This window comes from Balaenoptera borealis, assembly GCF_965194805.1.
Source record: "Balaenoptera borealis genome assembly, chromosome: 2".
NCBI classification, from domain to species: Eukaryota; Metazoa; Chordata; class Mammalia; order Artiodactyla; family Balaenopteridae; genus Balaenoptera; species Balaenoptera borealis.
The window spans coordinates 92,032,482-92,053,968 of NC_138867.1; the positions used below are offsets into that span (position 1 = coordinate 92,032,482).

Here is a 21,487-nt window from a genome sequence, read left to right on the forward strand (position 1 = left end):
CTCATGCGTCTTTTGCCACTATGTTCAGCTACAGATGGATTTTAGACCACTGGATCAAACTGGATACATCTTTGTACTTATGATTAAAAAATGTGAAGGATGTTTCCATGAGTTTCTTAGCACCTTTATTGGGATAGGAAAAGACTTCTACATGGTCAAAGGCTTTTGACTGAAAAGTCCAGCTTGTGTTTTAGCCGGTCACAATCAAAAGGAACAGCAGCAACCATACCAGGGAATAAAGAGAATGTGATAGTACGAATCTTTTAGTTTAAACATATACAGAACTAAATGAAGATTCATTTGTAGGAATGAAAGCCAAACTTCCTGAGAAGAGTAGCAATACTTTTTAACTTTCAAAAATTATGATAATGCTTTATCCTGTTTATTTGGGGCTTTATGAAGACTCTCATGTAAATTTAGAGGTTGAGGTCTCACCTCCACAATTAATAACTATTTTCTATGGTCCCTACAGATTAAGCTTTGATTGTAGGAGGCAGTGTTCATAAGGAAGAAAATGGTTAGCTTTCTCCATGTTTATTGGGTGTAATCTTAGACCACAAAATATAGCTCCTATCTGAGGTTTGCAAAATGGAAGTACAAGTGGGCAGCCTCGGAATATTTGACCACAGGGACCCTTTGTCCTGTACCTCATATTTCATACTTCCAGTTCTTCTCACACATTTTGGGCAGAAACTATTTCCTCTCCTGCAGCAGCTCGGCCAATGGCTGTAGTAAATGGAAAGGAGGAAAGAGTGCCCACAGCAGTTCCTCACCCCATTCTGTGCAGTCTCTGAGGTCCCAGGCTCAGGGCCAATTTCCTGGCAGCATGTCCAGTTCTAGACCCTACTCACTCCCACCATGAAGTACTAATGTAAAAAAAGAAAGAGGAAAGTATCCTGCTGCATCCTAGAGATTTGACCAAGTGATTTCAGACTGGACGGTACAGATATTTTCTCAGAGAACTTTTCTAGCTTTAGGAAACTATGTTTGATGTTCCAGACTATGGATTTACCGGCTAATCACAAGGGAAGGTGGTAAATGAAGAGAAAGAAATACAGTCAAATTCAGATTTAGTGTTGGTCCAACTGCGGCCATCTAACAAGTTCTGAAACCACTGAAAACCGAGGATGGCAACAGTAATAACAAGTGATATTTCTTTTTATTATCTCTATTTCATATATGTATATATATAAAATGTTTCCAAACTTTTACTTGGATTTTTAAGTTTTTCACATTTTTCTGCACATATGTTGTACATTTTTATGTAGTTATATTCCAATCATGACTTTTATGATTTTTCTGTTGTTTATGTAACATTTTCCTGCTTGAAAGTTATAAAAGGACTATGCTATATTTTCTTCTAGTTATTTTAGAGGTTTTAATTCATGTGAAAATTATTTTTTGAACTTACGTGTGGTTATGGTGTGCGGTACTTAACTAACTTTTAAGAAGCCAACTGTAAATTATTTATCAAAACATAATTTGTTGATAATCCGTTCTTTCCCACCTTAGCAAATGTCAGCATGGTACAGCCACTATGGAGAACAGTATGGAGGTTCCTTAAGAAACTAAACATAGAGCTATCATATGATCCAGCAATCCCACTCCTGGGCATATATCCAGAGGAAAAACATGGTTCAAAAGGATACATGCACCCCAATATTCACTGCAGCTCTGTTTATAATAGCCAAGATATGGAAGCAACCTAAATGTCCATCGACAGGTGAATGGATAAAGAAGATGTGGTACATGTATACAATGGAATATTACTCAGCCATTAAAAAGTTTTATATATAACTGAATCACTTTGCTGTACACCTGAAACTATCACAACATTGTTAACCAACTATCCTTCAATATAAAATAAAATTTTTTTAAAAATTAAAAAAACAAAATAAAATAAAATATGGCATTGCAAATGGTAAAAAAATGTCAGCATAGACATATTTATACACACACACACACACACACACACACACACACACTTACCCAAATGTATACCAAGATTTTTTTACATCCAAAACATTCTTGATATGAATCGGACACAGATAGCCAAAAGCCAGAGATGCTTAGCAATGATTCCATTAAAGATAGAGCACAGCAATACAAAATTGTCCAACAAGGAAAGACTTTCACATCTTATTGGTAGACCTGGTTAGCAAAACTAATAAGTCATAAACCACATAGGTAGAAGTAGAATTTATGTTACTCCTCATAAATTTTTAGATTTAGATTTATCACTACTATTGTCCAAGGCTCAGAAGCATTAGGATCAAGTCTAACGTTATACCATTCCCCCAAAGGATGCAGTTATTGAGCTTCTGAGTGATATTTTTTCCAAAAACCAACCAAGAAAATAAGAATTTGGAGCAAATAAAAAGCAAAACAATCTCAATGGTAAAATTGTAAAGTTATAAAAAAAGAAATTGAAAGTATGGTATTAGAGACATGTAACTAAAGTAATGCAGTACCCCCCCCCCAAAAAAAAGACAACTCACCAGTTTTAAATGATAACAAGGACAGAAGTTATCAGTCATTTTGGAGAATCAACATAAAGAAAGGAGTTTCATATTTATTAAGAATATATGTACTACATATTTAGGTCAAAACAAAAATAGCATGAAAGATATCAGGTGACTATGAAAATAATATATTTTACAGGTTTTTGACCAATGATGTGAAACAAACTAATTTTCAACTTTCATACATATCAAGCAAATACAAAGCCCTTCTGACACTGGATATGTTATCAAACAAGATGGTAAACTTAAAGTGAGTAGAAACTACGACTATTCAAATTGCTAACACTGTGACTATTAAAACTTACAGATGATAAAATGCATTACTAAGTTGTGTTAGTATGCTGTGCTGATGGCACAAACTTGCCATCTTTTCTATTTCCTAAAAGAAAGTCATTAGATAGTTGCCTACCTACCTGCCATACCCTGCCCCTTCCTTGGAAAGAGAATCCTATTTTGTACCCAGATCCTAGGAATGAATTCTCATGGGCTATCACAAATGCCCCCCTCTCCACCAGACATTTACTTCTCCAGCCTTCCTTGTAGCTAGTGGTGACCAGTGTATCCAGTCCTGACAATTTCACACACGTGCTAGTCTTCTGAAGTCCTTCTGGGAAATTGTTTATAATAAGGTAGATAGACTCTAGAAGAGAGTATCACCCCTTCTCTTTCTTCTTGCTTTGCAATTCTACATGGGTCTGTGATGTCTGGAGCCCAAAGTCATCTTTTAATAATGAGGCAACAAGCATAGGAATGAAAATCCAACATCCTGAGCTGTCAGAATATAAGGATGTAAAGAGACAGGATCTTGATGACATCTTTGAGCAATAAAAGTCTCTCTGTTCCTCATTAAGCAAGATGATAAAACCATAAATAGTTTACATCCTGATAAGTGATATGTTTACCTAAGTCTAATGCAAACATTGGATGAATGAGGAAGGAATGAAATTATGATGACACAAGTGTTGTCCAAGCATCCGGCTATTAAAGAAACCTGGCATCATATGATAGAAATTGTTAAGAAGAGAATTACTACCCACCAAACTAACCAGCAAACTTCTACCCTCAGATGTGTCAATCAATAACACATTTGAAGGAGGATGAGTGAGAAAAATAAACGTTACCTCCAAATTTTAAAGTGAGAGTTATAGATAAAGGACGAGACCTAAAATACTACTAAAGTTGGAGTGTGTTAAATGTCAGAGTTGAGTAAAACAAAAAAGAGTAATAGAACCATTTTGAAAATGGAATTGGAGATGTCCTTAATAATACCAGGACAATGTGGTGACTCTGGTGACCCAGGTCCTGAAACAGTGAATGTCAGCAATGAAGACAATTTGGATTGTTGCAGGGATGAAGGGTTTTCCAATTTTGGAATTATGATTTACCTAACTCTGAAAATAATGATCCTCTGGGATTTGAGGATAAAAATTAAAACCATTATAAGTACCATAGGCTGCAAACCATTTTGTCAATATGAAGTTTTTGAAATGCCACTTCCTAATAGAATCTTTTTCCCCCTGAATTTGGCTGTGTACTAACATTCAACACAATACTTTTCCCAAAGAATAAGAATGATATTGAAATTCATTTGAAAGGAACATTTTGCTGTATAACTTGTACTGTGGTTTGTTATTCAAGAATTTATTCATCTTTTTGAGAATTTTTTGGTTTGCTTGTTAGTTTTCAGTGTTCACTAAATTGCAGAACCATTATTTGCTTTTAATGTATGTCATAATTTCCAGCAGAATATGACTACACCTCCAGTTTTTATGATTTCCTATTGATTCCAGCATATAATACAATCTAATTAAATATACAAAATAATAGGTTTAATTATAAAGGGACACTTTAAAATCATTTTTAGTATATGCTTCTATGACAAAACTACTTAATATTTTCAAAAATAGTCATAAAATTAAGACATCTTGTATACTACTGCATTTTATACATCAAAAAATATGGCAAAATGTGATAACCATATTCATAGATACAAATACAGATATATAGATATTTTATACTGTTATGAAAATCTATTAATCCTGATAGGCTAATAGATTATTTTATTAGTATAATACAGATAGAAGTATTGTTATTTTGTGGTTAAGAAACTGCCCATTATTTTTTCTGTTTTCTTGACTATTTTCTTCCAGATTGTCTATAGAATTAACTGGCCACTTCTATTCTTTTGAAATTTTATTGGAATTACATTTAATTTATAGATTAATTTAGGGAGAATCTACATCTTTACAATACCAAGGTTCATACTCACTTATTTCAAGTCCTCTTTGAAGACCTGAAAGTTTTATGAGTATGTCTTTATAAAGTTTTATGAATTTTGTTCTTTATATAGCACACATTCCTTGGAATTTTGCTGTTTTAATGCTGTTGCCAGTGGGTTGTTCTTTGTGCATTATTTTTTCTATTTAGTTACTGCTGTTATGTAGGAAAGTTATTGACAGTAATATATGTTTCTTGTAACTAACCACTTTAATTAGTGCTAATACGATTTTCATACTCTTGGATATTCAAAATAGACATTCAGATCACCCACAAATGCTATTCCAATATTATACCTGTTTTTTTTTTCTTTTTCTTATCTTTTCATATTGGCTACGACATCCAGAATGTGGTAAACTATCAGCAAATAATGTAGAAATTGTGGCCTTTTACTTACCTTAAATAGGATCACCTTTAGTTTCTTAAGAATGAAAAACTAAAGGGATGATTTTGGTTTAATAAATACCTACCAATTTAAGAAAGTGCCCTTATAGTTCTAGTTTTAATCTGTTTTGCTTTATCTTTTTTTTAAAAATCAGGCATGAGTTTTTAGTTTAATCAGTTCCATTTTGGTATCTGTTCACAATAACTCCTTTTTCCTTAGTCAATTATGAGAGATTTAGATTTCCTAATATTGTACTCTCCTTGGATTCCTAGAATAAACACTACTAATATGGTATATTATTCTTTTAACACACTGCTGAATTTGATCTATTAGGATTCGTACATGTACCTTCATTCATAAGACAGAGTTGTCTGTTTTTAAAACTCTCATCACCAAGGCTGGGAATTGGGAATTTTGAATTATAGAAACTACTCCCAAAATTTTTCCTAAATATAGTATTGTGAGTTTAATTTGTCCAGCACACTCTAATCATATACCTAATGCTAGATATGTTTTGAGTGTGTATGTGCATTCAGGTATGTAAAGAGAACACTGAACTGTGGCAACAGAACAAGAGTCCTTTCATATTTATCATTGTAAGTAAAAGTTGTATAAAAAGTAAATATTCCTTGTATTAGTATTTTAAGTAATATTAATATTTTGCATTAATATTTTATTACTTTCCCCTGAAAGCTGTTGTGAGGGTATCCAGAATAAATCATTTTTAATGACAAGGTTTGGGTCCAGCAACCACATTAATACCCTCCTAGGGAAACATATATTCATCATGATTCAGAAATAATTTCAATAATAACTCTATTAAATTACTCCTCAACTCTAGTTACAACTGTTCTGGCTAACTATAATTATCTTCAGCACATTGAAAGGTTTTTCTCAGTTAGCTGAAAGGCTGTCAGATATTTAATTTAATTCAATAACATAAACTTCTTAGAATGCTTACTGGATATAAAGAACAATGTTAATATGTACGGGGTTATAATTTGCTAGTTTCTAAGGTAGTTCAACCTGTGGGTGGGGCAGAATTAGATTTTATAAGAGCTAAAGCTTATATAATTACGAAGCCTTCTTTTACAAAAACTATTTTAAAAAATCTTATTTTCTCAGGTTAAAAAGACATTTTTTCCATGAGAAGATATTTCTATTGCCCTTCGTAAGATTTTAGAAGGGTCTTATGTGGTGAAAGGCCCTGCAAATTAAATGTCATTGGTTTCTCTCTAAATAAACCTCTGCTTATAGGGAAATTAAAGAATATTTTTCTACAGATAAGTTGATGACTTTTTTTTTTTAGCTCTTTGTTGCATAATTTTATTTTATAGCTTTTTTGGGGGGGGTACATTTCTTTATTTAAAAATTTTCTTACAATGAGTATATATTGTTTTTCCGCAACCAATAATGCTTTAAAATACATATTTTATCCCTTTAATTAGTAACGTACTTGCCAAACTCGTGAAAAATCTCTTCCTTTCTTTTTTTAAATTTTTATTGGAGTAAAGTTGATTTAAAATGTTGAGTAATGAAAATAAAAGCAAAAATAAACAAATTGGACCTAATTAAACATGAAAGCTTTTGCACAGCAAAGGAAACCATAAACAAAATCAAAAGACAACCCACAGAATATGAGAAAATATTTGCAAATGAAGTGACTGACAAGGGATTAATCTCCAAGATATACAAACAGCACATGCAGCTCATTATCAAAAAAACAAACAACCCAATCAAAAAATGGGCGGAAGATCTAAACAGACAGTTCTCCAAAGAAGACAGACAGATGGTTAAGAGGCCCATGAAAAGATGCTCACCATCACTAATTATTGAAGAAATGCGAATAAAACTACAATGAAATATCACCTCACACCAGTCAGAATGGCCATCATCAAAAAAATCTAATAAAAATAAATGCTGGAGAGGGTGTGGAGAAAAATAAACCCTCCTACACTGTTGGTGGAAATGTAAATTGGTACAACCATTATGGAGAACAGTATGGAGGTTCCCTAAAAAACTAAAAATAGAGCTACCATATATCCTGCAATCCCATTCCTGGGCATATATTTGGAGAAAACCATAATTCAAAAAGATACATGTACCCCAATGTTCATTGTGGCACTATTTACAATAGCCAGGACATGGAAGTAACTTAAATGTCCATTGACAGAGGAATGAATAAAGAAGATGTGGTACATATATACGATGGATTATTACTCAGCCATAGAAAAGAATGAAATAATGTCATTTGCAGCAACATGGAGGGACCTAGAGACTGTCATACTGAGTGAAGCAAGTCAGACAGAGAAAGACAAATATCCTATGATATTGCTTATACGTGGAATCTTAAAAAATGGTGCAAATGAACTTAGTTACAAAACAGAAATAGAGTCACAGATGTAGAAGACATTTTTGAGGTAGGAATCTATAATCATCACAACAAGCCCTGCCTCCAGTTAATTAAGAGAATTCCAAAAGTCCAAAATAAGAGTAGAATATGTTTAATTAGCTAGGCTAGTCTGATGTCCAAATGAATTTTCCCCACATGAAAGTTTTGTCAAGTGTTATTAAAGCTTCCAACGTTTAAAAAGAAATGCAGATTCATCTTGAAATCCAAGGTATTTCATATTGTATATATCAAACTTTAGATTCAAGAACCAAAGATCCATCAGACAGGCTGGGTTCCATAATTGCCTATTAACTTGTGATGTTTATTTAGCACCACCATCCTTACTTCTCACCTCCATCTTCTTCCTTTCTCCAAATTCTGACTTAAGCAAAACAGATTCTTCAAACTACAGATTGAGTCCTACTTTCCCTAACCAAGTCGTACCCATGTTTATCCAAAGTTGTTTTTAAATGTCTGTGGTGTTCCATGAGTCATTAATATAGAATGATGCACATAAAGAATGTTCATACTCCCATTATAATGAGTAAACAAATGGACAACTTCTCTCTTCTGGAGTGAAAAGAACTGGTGTCAAATACGTCTTTTTGCAATCTTGAGAATGAAAAATGGAGCTGGAGGAATCAGGCTCCCTGACTTCAGACTATATTACAAAGCTACAGTAATCAAGACAGTTTGGTACTGGCACAAAAACAGAAATATAGATCAATGGAACAGGACAGAAAGCCCAGAGATAAACCCACGCACATATGGTCACCTTATCTTTGATAAAGGAGGCAAGTATATACAGTGGAGAAAAGACAGCTTCTTCAATAAGTGGTGCTGGGAAAATTGGACAGGTACATGTAAAAGTATGAAATTAGAACACTCCCTGACATCATACACAAAAATAAACTCAAAATGGATTAAAGACCTAAGTGTAAGGCCAGACACTATCAAACTCTTAGAGGAAAGCATAGGCAGAACACTCTATGACATAAATCACAAAAAGATCCTTTTTGACCCACCTCCTAGAGAAATGGAAATAAAAACACAAATAAATAAATGGGACCTAATGAAACTTAAAAGCTCTTGCACAGCAAAGGAAACCATAAACAAGACCAAAAGACAACCCTCAGAATGGGAGAAAATATTTGCAAATGAAGCAACTGACAAAGGATTAATCTCCAAGATTTACAAGCAGCTCATGCAGCTCAATAACAAAAAAACAAACAACCCAATCCAAAAATGGGCAGAAGACCTAAATAGACATTTCTCCAAAGAAGATATACAGATTGCCAACAGACACATGAAAGAATGCTCAACATCATTAATCATTAGAGAAATGCAAATCAAAACTACAATGAGATATCATCTCACACCGGTCAGAATGGCCATCATCAAAAAATCTAGAAACAATAAATGCTGGAGAGGGTGTGGAGAAAAGGAACACTGTTGCACTGTTGGTGGGAATGTAAATTGATACAGCCACTATGGAGAACAGTATGGAGGTTCCTTAAAAAACTAAAAATAGAACTACCATACGACCTGGCAATCCCACTCCTGGGCATATACCCTGAGAAAACCATAATTCAAAAAGAGTCACGTACCAAAATGTTCATTGCAGCTCTATTTACAATAGCTAGGACATGGAAGCAACCTAAGTGTCCATCATCGGATGAATGGATAAAGAAGATGTGGCACATACATACAATGGAATATTACTCAGCCATAAAAAGAAATGAAATGGAGGTATTTGTAGTGAGGTGGATGGAGTTAGAGTCTGTCATACAGAGTGAAGTAAGTCAGAAAGAGAAAAACAAATACAGTATGCTAACACATATATATGGAATCTAAGGGAAAATAAAGGTCATGAAGAACCTAGTGGCAAGACGGGAATAAAAACACAGACCTACTAGAGAATGGACTTGAGGATGGGGGAGGGGGAGGGGTAAGATGTGACAGGGTGAGAGAGTGGCATAGACATATATACACTACCAAATGTAAAATAGATAGCTAGTGGGAAGCAGCCGCATAGCACAGGGAGATCAGCTCGGTGGTTTGTGACCACCTAGAGGGGTGGGATAGGGAGGGTGGGAGGGAGGGAGATGCAAGAGGGAAGAGATATGGAAACATATGTATATGTATAACTGATTCACTTTGTTATAAAGCAGAAACTAACACACCATTGTAATGCAATTATACTCCAATAAAGATGTTTAAAACAAATACGTCTTTTTAAATAATGAGAATAAATGAAGCACTTACATATACAATGTATAACGATGGTGTTTAATAACAATTTTGAATTGAAAATGTCATCTCGTAATAAAATCTTATTAGAGTGTCCATGTCCTTTCCTTCATCCATTCATGTATTCAGCACTTGCTTACTGAGTGCTTACTCTGAGCAAGGCAATGTGTTAGGTAATGTAATGATGCACTAAGGACTAAAATATGTATATTCCCTGACCTAAAGAGAATGAAATTTGGTAAAATAAGCTTTGCTCAGATTGCAAGTTTCTTCACACTATCCACTCTCCCCTTCTTCCTTAGTAATATGAATCACTATTTTGAGCTTGTCTCATTGACACTTAGCTAAAAACAAACAAAAACTCCCCCTTGTGTGGCCATTTGATTATAGCCAATAAGTTTACAGCTGGAAAGCTACATGATACTTTGTATTAAGAAGACTTAGTAGAAAATGGATATTATTCTTCTTCCCTTCTACACACTCAGCAGAAAAAAGTGAACCTGCCTGAGAACTTCTTAAACCCTCAAATCATCCTTAGACTGCCTATTTCTGGATTTATTTTATGTAGGAGAGAAGTAAAATTTTATTTTGTTTTATCTAATGTATTTTTTATTACATGTAGCCGAATCTACTCCTAACAAAGAACTATATAACTATTATTAAAAATACAAGCTACAATTTGGTAAATTAGAGAGGTACAAAAGAAAGTTGGAAAGAACCTGGACCTTCAGTGTTGTTTTTGAGCCACTAAATTAACCAACCCTAAACCCTGTATCCCTTGTAAGGAAGTATGAGTTGAACAGATGGCTTATGATCCACTCACCCCCTTTACTGGAAGGCATCTTTGGGAGAAAAAATAAGGCATGTGACCCAGGTTAATCTCTTTGTCAATGGGATCTTCAGATAAATAGACTAGTTACATTTACTAGGAGGAAGAGACTTTATCTAGAGTGCTCTTAGGACAGCCCTGGCTAAAGGATTACTATAAATAAACCTGAAATCTATAGACTGATGAGGCATGGCACCCTGGAGGAAGTTATGTAACATTTACAACTCTCCAGAAGAATAAAACAAAGATATTTAAAAGCCATCTTGATTTGGGTCTTCTGTGACTTGCAGCCTAAACCTTCGTAAAAATACAAATCTTTACCAAATGAATTGATATCAAAAGCTACATTTATTGGATAGTCTCATTAAGTTGCATAACAACCTTTCTTAAGTGCCTGAACACCATTACATTTTAGAAAAATATAATTTCATTTGAAAGACTTGCAGAATTTCTGATAATTTTTACATGATAATGAAATTGATAACTATGTTGATCACATAAAGACAGTCAAAACTGCATTAAGAGTCAAAGGAAAACAGGAATTCTTGGTAATATATCTCTTCACTGAACAATCAGGCAAAGATGTTCCAAACAAAAGATCAAGAAAAATCTTCAGAAACAAACACTAATGAGACAGCACTATATGATTTACCTGACAGAGAACTGAGAATAACTTTCATAAAGATGCTCACCAAGGTCAGGAAAACAATGCATGAACAAAGGACTTGAAAAGATGTATAAACGGTCAACAGGTAAACGAAAAAAATGTTCAATGTCAGGAATCATCAAGGAAATGCAAATCAAAACCACAATGAGATACTACCTCACACCTGTCAGGATGGCCATTATCCAAAAAAAATAAATACAGCAAGTATTCACTAAGATGGTGAGAAACTGGAACCCTTGCACATTGCTGGTGGAAATGCAACATAATGCAGGTACTACGTAAAACAGTTTGAAAGTTCCTCAAAAAGATAAAAATAGAATTACCATGTGATCCAGCAATCCCACTTGTGGCTATATATCCAAAGGGGAGGATTTCAAAGCAATATTAGCTCTTATGTTCAGTGCAGCACTGCTCACAATAACCAAGAGATAGAAACAACCTAAATGTCCATCAAGAGATGAGTGAACAAAGAAAATGTGGTATATTCCTGCAATGGAATACTATTCAGCCTTAAAAGTGAAGGAAGTTTTGCCATATGTAACAACACATATGAACCTTGGGGACATTACACGAAGCAAAGTAGGTCAGTCACAGAAAGACAAATACTGCATGATTTCACTTACATGAGGTACCTAAAATAGTCATATTCATAAAATCCAAGAGTGAAATTGTGGTTTCCAAGAGGCAAGGGAAAGGAGAAATGGGGAGTTACCAATCAACAGGCATAAAGTTTCAGTCAAGCAAGGTGAATAAGCTCCAGAGATCTGGTGTACAGCACTGTACCTATAGTCAACAATAACACATTGTACACGTAAAATTTTAAGAAGATAGGTCTCATGTTAAGTGCTTTCCCCACAATAAAATAAAATAAATTTAAAAAGAAGAAAAAGACAAATAGGTAAGATACATTTGTTTAACGGCCTTACATATATATAATATAATCTGTACTATACTTTTAGATTTATCAACACACAGAATTGTGAATCATAAGGATTGCCTGAATTCTATGGCTAACGTGTACATGGATTATTAAAGGAGTTAAATACTTTCCATGTATAAAAACAAAACCTTATTACTGAATATTTTTATGAATAACCTTCACCAAGGTAAGAGGTATACTGAAGATTTAATAGAGTATCATCAAAAGTTTCAATTGGTTCTAAGATTCCAATTAACTTTCATTTACTTTTTAAAAAGGAAATATTACTCTGTGCTAATGTATTTTCCTAAGTTAAAATGAATCAAAATGAAACATACAAGGTTATTTTACAACCATGACACGTATTTCATTCACTACCGTCACTGTAGAACCAGCTTAAGAAAATAATTCTCAACAAAATGATAGGAAAAATGTCATATTTACTTATTCCATTCATAGACAACAGTGAATGGAAAAATACTTGGCTCCCACCCGTCTTCACATCATACTATAACACTGGGATAAATTACTACAAATTCAGACAAATTTAACAAAACTACAACCTTCTAGCAAACTTAACTATAAACCATATTGAAAATATGTTTTTCATTCATTACAAAAAGTTACCATAGGAACTTGGCAGTAAGCAAAGAGATGGGCGATGATGGTAGAGTGAAGAGGTGAAGAAAAAGAACCAAAGCAATTATCTTCAAATATCTGAAGGGCTTGCATGTGGGAAATGGAATAGACTTTTTGTGATTGCTTCTGGGAGGCAAAATTCAAGCAAAAGTTTGGAAAATGGGGAAGACAGATTTCATTATAATATAAGGAAGAATCTTTCACAGTGTTCGAAAGTGGAATGACCTGCTTTGGGAAATAGGGAGTTCCATATCTCTGCTGGCTGTGCGCTATTTGCAAATGGTCTAGAAGAGATTTGTGCACTGGATGAGAACTACATGACTGACAAGATTTTTACTATTCTGTGATATTTTGGGTTCTGCCATTCATTGTCTATTTCTTATATGAGACACACTAAATCAGTGTCTGCTGGTTTCTCACCAAATAGACCATTTTCAAGTTTTATTTTCACAGCACAGATTTCAGATAGTTAAGTCTTGTTAAAAACTATTGTTTTATCACTATGAAAACCAAAGTAGGAACACAGAAGATAGCACTTCAAATATAGTGTACAACACAAAGCTGGGTTTCCCTCTTTGTAATGATATATATATATCTCATCTGCTGTAAAGACTAACTGGCTGGATACGTAAAGGTCTGTAACAAGTAGGAAAAGCCTTTTCCTCTGATGAGGACAACATTTTACCACCTTGTTTACAGCGAAATTTATAGGCTATGTTTTCTCAAAATACAGTGTCAGCAGTGGTTTAATAATACAGATTCCTGGACTCCACTTTTAGGATTTTCGATCCAAAGTTCTAGAACAAGTCCCAGGAATTTATGTTGGAAATAAAGACCCACGTAACACAGAGTCTAAAATGCTTCTGTAAGAATCGCTGTAGGACAAAGACTGTCAGAGAGAATTTCTCAGTCATCTTTTTTTCACATTCTTCAACATGCAAATGGACAGTGTCTTTTTAAATTTCACTCAAAAGGTCAAATAACCTAGTTAGCACAGCACAATGAGGTAGTTATTAGTGCAGACTCTGAAGCCAAACTGCCTATGTTAAGTCTCGCGTACCATTTACTAACTCAATTTCCTTGGACAAATAAATGCTTAGTGCCTCAGTTTTCTCATCTATCAAATGGGGATAATATGAATATCTACAATGTAGTCTTGTTGTAATGATTAATAAGTTAGGTGATGCATGTTACATGCCTAGAATAGTGCCTGACACATAGTAAGTGTTAATATTAATTACTATTATCCTCTGTTACCCATCAGGACAAAATCTGTCTCAAAATCATAATTTCAACAGAGATCAGGCAAAAATTCTGTGTTTAATTAATTTTTATCACCTTCCCTCATAGTTTTCCAGTTCAAAATTGTCTTTTCTAGGTATATGCTGCAAAGCCTTTTTTCTGATAACGATTTACTTAGGCACCTGAGTATATTCAAACCTGCCTACAGCTCAGCACCACTGAGAGGTGTATTAGTCGGCTCGGGCTGCCATAACAAAGTACCATAGGCTGGAGGTCTTAAACAACAGAAATTTATTTTCTCACTGTTTTGGAGGCCGGGATGTCTAAGATTAAGGTGTTGTCTGATTGTGTATATGGTGAGGGCTCTCTTCCTGGCTTTGGGATGGCTGCCTTCTCACTGTGCCCTACACAGTGGAGAGTGAGCTCTCTGATGTCTTTCTTACAAGGACACTAATTCCATCATATCAGGGCCCCACCGCCATGACCGCATTTAATTACCTCCTTGTAGGCTCTGCCTCCAAATACAGTTACATTTGGGGGTTATGGTTTCAAACATATGAATTTTGAGGCTTGAGGGGCAGAGTTCAGTCCATAGCAGTAGGTGCATAGGATGGTCCTCCACGAAGGCAATGCTACAGGTCAGACACTTTGAATTTCAACCAGATCTTAAATGCATAGTTGGTATTTATAAGCATATACAGAAATTCCTATTCAACCCAAAACACCAAAACTCAACACTTCCGTCAGTAGCCAGAGCCCTCACTCTAGAATTAATAGACATCTGACTCTATGAAAAGTGGGTCTGACAAAAAACCTTACAATGAAAAAGGTACATGCTAAGTAGCCATCTATTCATCTAAATGCTTCAGGTTCTGCTCCTACATCAAATAAGATCGCCAGGAAATTATCTTCATGGAAGTTATTACTTTAGTTTCCTATAACATTGCCTTCACAAAACTATGATTTAAGAGTTTCTTTATATTAAGGGCTTTATATAAAAATGGTCTATAAGAACACTGCTTGATTCATTCATGTAAAGGCTATTGTTACCATTCTTAAGTGTTTTTCAGTTTTTCATTTATATCTTTATATGTAAATAAAATAGGATTCCCCAGGATACAAAGTGTACATAGGTATAAGTGTTAGAAAAAAACCCTTCCTCACTGAGGTCTCTCTCATTATAACAATATTAATTATATTAGCAACCATAACATCTATTAATATTTATTGGACCTTTACTATTCATGAGGCACTATGTCAAAGTGTGTATGTTTCCATAGTTTTTTCTCACAAAAAGTCCCATGATATGAATAGTATTTTTATCTTAATTATCAGGTAAAGAAATCAAGTCAGCAAGATTAAATAATTTGACCTAAGATTTTGAGATGCAAAATACAAATCTGTGTGACTCCAGAATTGGTTCTTTCAGTCTAAATGAAAATTTGACTTACTTGAAGGGTAAAATTATGAGGAAAAAGAATTATTTTCAATTAAATAAAGAAGCACTCCAGGTTCTTTGTGTCACTTTCCAAAAAGATGGACCTATCCTCTCCGGTAATCACGCTGACAAGGCCTGCACAGATGACACTACTTTTGAAGCCATCTGTTTTCAGTGGTCTGATAGAAGTGGTGATCATTATCAATGATCAGGCATACGGGACAACCCAGACAAAGTCATTTCCCGTGTGTGGGAAAATCAATCAGTGATGCTACAAAGAATCAAGTTATAATGAATCACATCAACAAAAATTTTAAGCCCTATCATTTGGTGAAATATTTGACTATGCATGTGTATAGTCATGTAAAGTAATGGCTTTTCATGGTAGTGACTGATACAGGAAGGCCAAAAATCCTCTATGAACATGAAGAAGAGACCAAAAGCTTATGTCCAGTAGAGGTACCTTCTCTGATTCTGACAGAGATGAAGAAAATTGCAGAATTTTCTCACACTCTTGAGACATCTTTAGCAAAACAATCATCAGGTAATCAACTTACTTTAAACATTCCCCACAAGAAATCACAATGATGCTTTAAGTATTGAGAGTTTCAAAATACTCAGAATTATTAATGAGGCAAATGCCACTAGCATTATTTATGGCTTGTACAAGAAGCTAATGTCAAAGAAAATGTATTGACTTTTGACTGTAGAGGAAACAACTTTGATACGTCTCTCCTCTTTACTGCAGATCAAATTTTTAAAGGTATTCCACAGCTAGAAACATCACTTTTCCCACTTGGGTTGAGAAAACATTGATAAAATACTGTTTAACTATTTGATTGCTAAGTTCAAGTATAAGCATAAGAAAAACATCAGGGAAAGCATCCATGGGATAGGGAGGGTGCGAGGGAGACGCAAGAGGAAAGGGATATGAGGATATATGTATACATATAGCTGATTCACTTTGTTATACAGCAGAAACTAACACAACATTGTAAAGCAATTATACTCCAGTAAAGATGTGAAAAAATAAATAAAGTCTTCAGGAGAAGATAAGAAACTTCAAAGAAAGATCAACAATGAGCAAATAAATGCACTGAAATCATCAACTGGCTGGAAAAAAAAATCAGACTGTTGAGAAGGAAAAAATATTCGAGTGTCCACAGAAACATGAAACCCTATCATTGTGAGGTTTTACCAGAGATCAGGGATCATGGCCAGAGGGAGGCCAAGAGGCTTCTAGGAGGAAAGATTCTCCACATGGAGGATAATCTTCTGGACCCATCACTGAAGAAAGCAGTCTTCTTTCTGTCTTCTTTCAGAAAGAACTAATTCTACACAGCTAGGCCAAAAAACTGAAGGCCCCCAATTTTTATATGAATCTGTTTAGTGGCAGGTTAAAAATCATATGTTGAGCTGCTATACAGGAAGACTTCTGACCATTCTGAATACTTTAAAAAGTGTGAGAAGCAAGAGAAGCAAATACCTCTTCACTTTATCAATACTATAAACATGGGAGAAATACAATTTATCTGCTAATGACTAAAAATCTGTTTAAAATTGGCACTAATAAAAAATAAACATAATCTTCTTGAAAAGTGGGCAAAGGTCAAGCAAATTGCACTTTGAAATGATAAGTTCCAATCTATTGTTTAAACCAAAACTATATATTGAAAGTAATTTTAAAATAGCAAGCAAGTTTTTGAGAATGAAATTAATATCTGCTACTAAAGTCTTAACTATTTAAAATTATATTCAAGCATAATTTATCCCAAATCAGTGAATTACAGTTCTAAGGAAAGGCAATATCTTGCCTCCTTCCACACTTTCAAATAATCTTGCTATCATGTTTGAAATTCAGTGATTTGTTAAACTACATAATAACTCCACTATCATCATCACCCACCTACTGTGTGCTAAATAATATGGTAATACTGGGTTAATACAAATATAATTCAGACATGATTCTCCAATCTCAATTATCTCATAACTTAATGGAAGTGAGAGTCATACACATAAGAGACTATAATAACATAATAGACTACATGATATTCATAAAGAAGAGTTCTAGTTAACCTTAAAGGACACGTTTGAATTAATATTGTCCCTATAGTGCCCTTTTCAAAACAAAAGTATTTTATTCTAAAAGTCAATAGTAGGAAAATGACCTGTAGTCTTGAGACACAAGACAGGTACATTCTGATGGAGTATAAGATGCAAGATGTGAAGAATGTACTATAATATCTGAGTGATTAAAGAGAAATGCTCTTGGGTTGTGGGGAGAACAAGAGAAACAGTAGATGAAAATGGAGACGATGGATGAGAAGGCCTTATGGGGAAAAGAATAAAACAAACTTTACATACATTCCATAAGTTTTCCTAAGGTCATCTCTTGTATCCAAAGAATATAATTTGAATCATACATCAACCAACTCTAGTTTACATTTCAGTTGTTTTTAAATTATTGATCAAAAATTTCCATGTTATAAAATAGACTTCCCAAATTTGTAGGAAATCCTAGTGAATTTAAAATTACCTCCCACTTCAAAATGTTAACTTTTTGTAAAATGCTTATTATTATATACAGACAGGGACATCTTAAAAATATTTCTCATCAAGTTGAAAAATAATTTACTTACAATTATCTGACATTTTTGAAGAGAAATATTCCAAAAGACCTAAAATACTTGTTTCCCTCAATTCTGGCATTTCTTCTGATTTGTCCGTGGGTAAAATATCTTTTTGTGAACTTTTACAGTCGCAGAAACCAATTAAAGCAGTTTTTCGCAAATCAGAATTGGCCGCATACAAGCAGATTTCTGCAAGAATTGTTATGTATATGTAGACTACATTCCAGGCCCAGGAAAAATCATCGACCTTGCACCTTTCTTCCTAAAATGAGAAAATAGCTATTAGACAATCAAAGTACGCTCTGCCATAATGAAGAACTATATACCGTACTTATAAGAAATGTCTCCAAATTTTATAGAGTTGTTAAAAGACCATAATCAACTAATATTTCTAAAATGCACTCATTAAAAACAAGATTTCCATGGGTAGATTGCATAAAACCAAGTTCAAGGAATAAAAAATAAAAATAGCTAAAAAGTACATACAGAACATCAACTTTTCAATTTCCTTAGTAGTCAATGGAACATAAATTAACCCAATGAGATACTATTTTCCATTTTATATTGCAAAAGAATCTTTTTTTTATATAGCTCAATTCTTGTGTGTGCACTCGTATACATTTTTTCATAGGAAAGCAAGAAAGTTATGCCTTCTGGAGAGGAATCTGGACAGACATCCTGAGAATGTTAAAAGAAAGTTCATAGTCTATCACTCAGTAATTTAATTCTATAAATCTATTCTAAAGAAATAGTCATAAATGCAGATAAAGATTTTTGGATGAGAATACCAGTTCAACATTATTTGTAATTAACTGTGAATAATGTAATTAACTGTGAATTAGAAATAAGCTCAAAGCTCAACAACAGAGAAATGGTTATCTCATCCTCACTAAAATGTAAATCTTAATAATATGTAATGACAACAAAAAATTTTTAAATAGGAAACTAAACCATATATGACTATATGATCTGAAGTTTGTTAATAAAATTAAAAATCCCTCTTGTGTGAGGGCATGTCTGCATGTGAGTATAATCTATTTCTGGATCTCTGTCTACATCTATATCTATTTATACTGGGATATATGGTAAATATGCATTTACCTTTACATTTAATTAAAATTATTATTACAAAGTCATGCTCATTATAAATCCTAAATGATATACAGTTAAAATAGTGACAAAAGTAAAATTTGTTTCAATTTAGGTCTTTTTGCACACCTAAATTAACAATATACTGTTACCTGATTCTGAACAGACATAATGCTTAAAAGAAAATCTCTCATTAGGTCCATGAAAGCTTTCAAACAGGCTATGTGTAATTTGGCAGCCTCCCCAAGGACCAATAAAGCCAGTGCTGAATCCAACCTGGAAATTTTATGAACAAAACAACAAAGACTTTCGTTTAAAATAATAATAAATAATTTTTTAATGAAAAAGGTAATAGGCCAGAAGAAATGACTATCCTGGATTTCTAGATACATTTATTTTCAACAAAGACTAGTATTGTTTGCCACTAGTTATGATAAAAGCTTATAGGAAAGGGCCACATCGGGCAAGATGTTGAGCTCACAGTAGTGTTCTGACAAAACTCTGAGAGTAATAAATATTACAAATGATCACATTTCTTCACAGGTCCTGTATAACAAGCAATCAAGGCCTCTGGTTCTAGAGTGTCCCCCAAATCTCACAATAGGTTTTGATTTAACCTTTTACAACTGATTCCAAGGGGTGAATTTCAAGAGAGCGTTTTCTTCTCAAAAGAGAGAATAAAAAAATGGTCTTCCTAAATACTCTAAAAGTTCAGTGTTATTTGATTTTTACAAAAAATGCAATTTCTCAGAATAAAATTTATATTTCACATTAAATGGAAAACTGTCAAGATTCAAAATATTATATAACTGGGAAATCATATAAGAATTTGTTAGCCATAAGTGTACATATATTCTAACAGTTTCAGGAAATTATACATTTAATGCTATTGTTACACAATTGAAAGAGACATAGTTTGAAAGAGAGCTAATAATAATGCAAATATAAAATTGCCTCTGCCTAGAGCTACATATTGTCTTGATTTATAAGCCATTAATCAGTTAAAAAGTTAATATATTCTACAATTGTATTTGAATTTCACAACTGTGATATTTCAAGTGAGTCAAGTTCATGATCATTTTCAAAAGGAAACACCTCTAACCACAGAAATAAAGACAATTCTTTACATTTGAATGGAGCTTTACAGATCTCAATGTGCTTTCACACAAATACCTCCTTTGATCTGGACCACAATTTTTGACACATGTAAGAACTTTTTAAAATCTTTTTTTAAAAATATTAGAAAATTGAGACTTAAATAGATCTGGGAGATTTGTCCAAGTTCATGTTTTAAGCTAGGTTAACTAATAACTGAAGTCTTCTCCCACCTATGGGTATTTCCTGTTTTTCAATTTTGCTTTTCTAAGCCATTATCTAAGTACATTAATATTTAACCTTAGTATTACAATGTTGCCTATTGCCCACCTAATATCATTTGTCTCCTTCCTTTGAAACTAAACCTCAATTTTGTTCAAAATGGCAGAGCGTTCAGTTAATGTTGCTTCCTCAAGATGGAAACATTCTACATCTGGACTGGGAGAGTGATTACACAGGTGTACACATTGGTCAAAGTTCATAGATCTGTATACATAAAACGTTTGAATTTTATTATATGTAAATTATACCACAAGAAACTTAATTTTAAAAAATGACTCCTTTGGAATGGCCTTACATTCAGATTTGGTCAATGAGATACAAATGAAAGTATATTATGAAAGCCTTCCATATAAGCTATTATTTTTAAATTTAAATAACAGGTGCTTTTTTCTCCTTTGCTCATCATTTTCCTCCTGCTTGGAATTCATACATGATACCAGAAGGTAGAGCAGCCAACCTGCAACAATGAGGATAAAAGTTACTTACTAAGAATGGACTGAAAGGAAGCTAGAAGAAGCCTGGCTCTTGAGGATTCCCTTAAGCATCTGCATCAGTAATGCACTGTTTGTTATGTGCAATAAATAAAGCCCTATTTGGTATGCAATTGCAGTCAGGTTACTGTTACATTCAGATGAACTAAAACCTAGCTGATACATTTAAACATATTTACAAGCATGAAATTTAGAGTTGAAAAATCAGAGATGGAATCTTAGCTCTGCCACTAACTAGATATATGGCAAAGGGCAATGTTCATACCTTAGCTGAATCTTAATCTACTCATCTATAAAGTAAATATAGCAAAACCTACTTTTCAGAGACTATGAGATTTAA

The 21,487-nt window shown here is 33.7% G+C and overlaps 1 protein-coding gene across 1 annotated transcript in view; it reads right to left on the bottom strand.

Annotated features, from left to right (window-relative positions):
- The window catches only part of TMEM232 (transmembrane protein 232), a 245,062-nt gene that overhangs the window by 171,699 nt on the left and 51,876 nt on the right, over window positions 1-21,487 (bottom strand). The window contains 2 exon segments of the mRNA XM_082377095.1: window positions 18,200-18,452; window positions 19,432-19,555. Coding sequence (XP_082233221.1) covers window positions 18,200-18,452; window positions 19,432-19,555 — 377 coding nt within the window.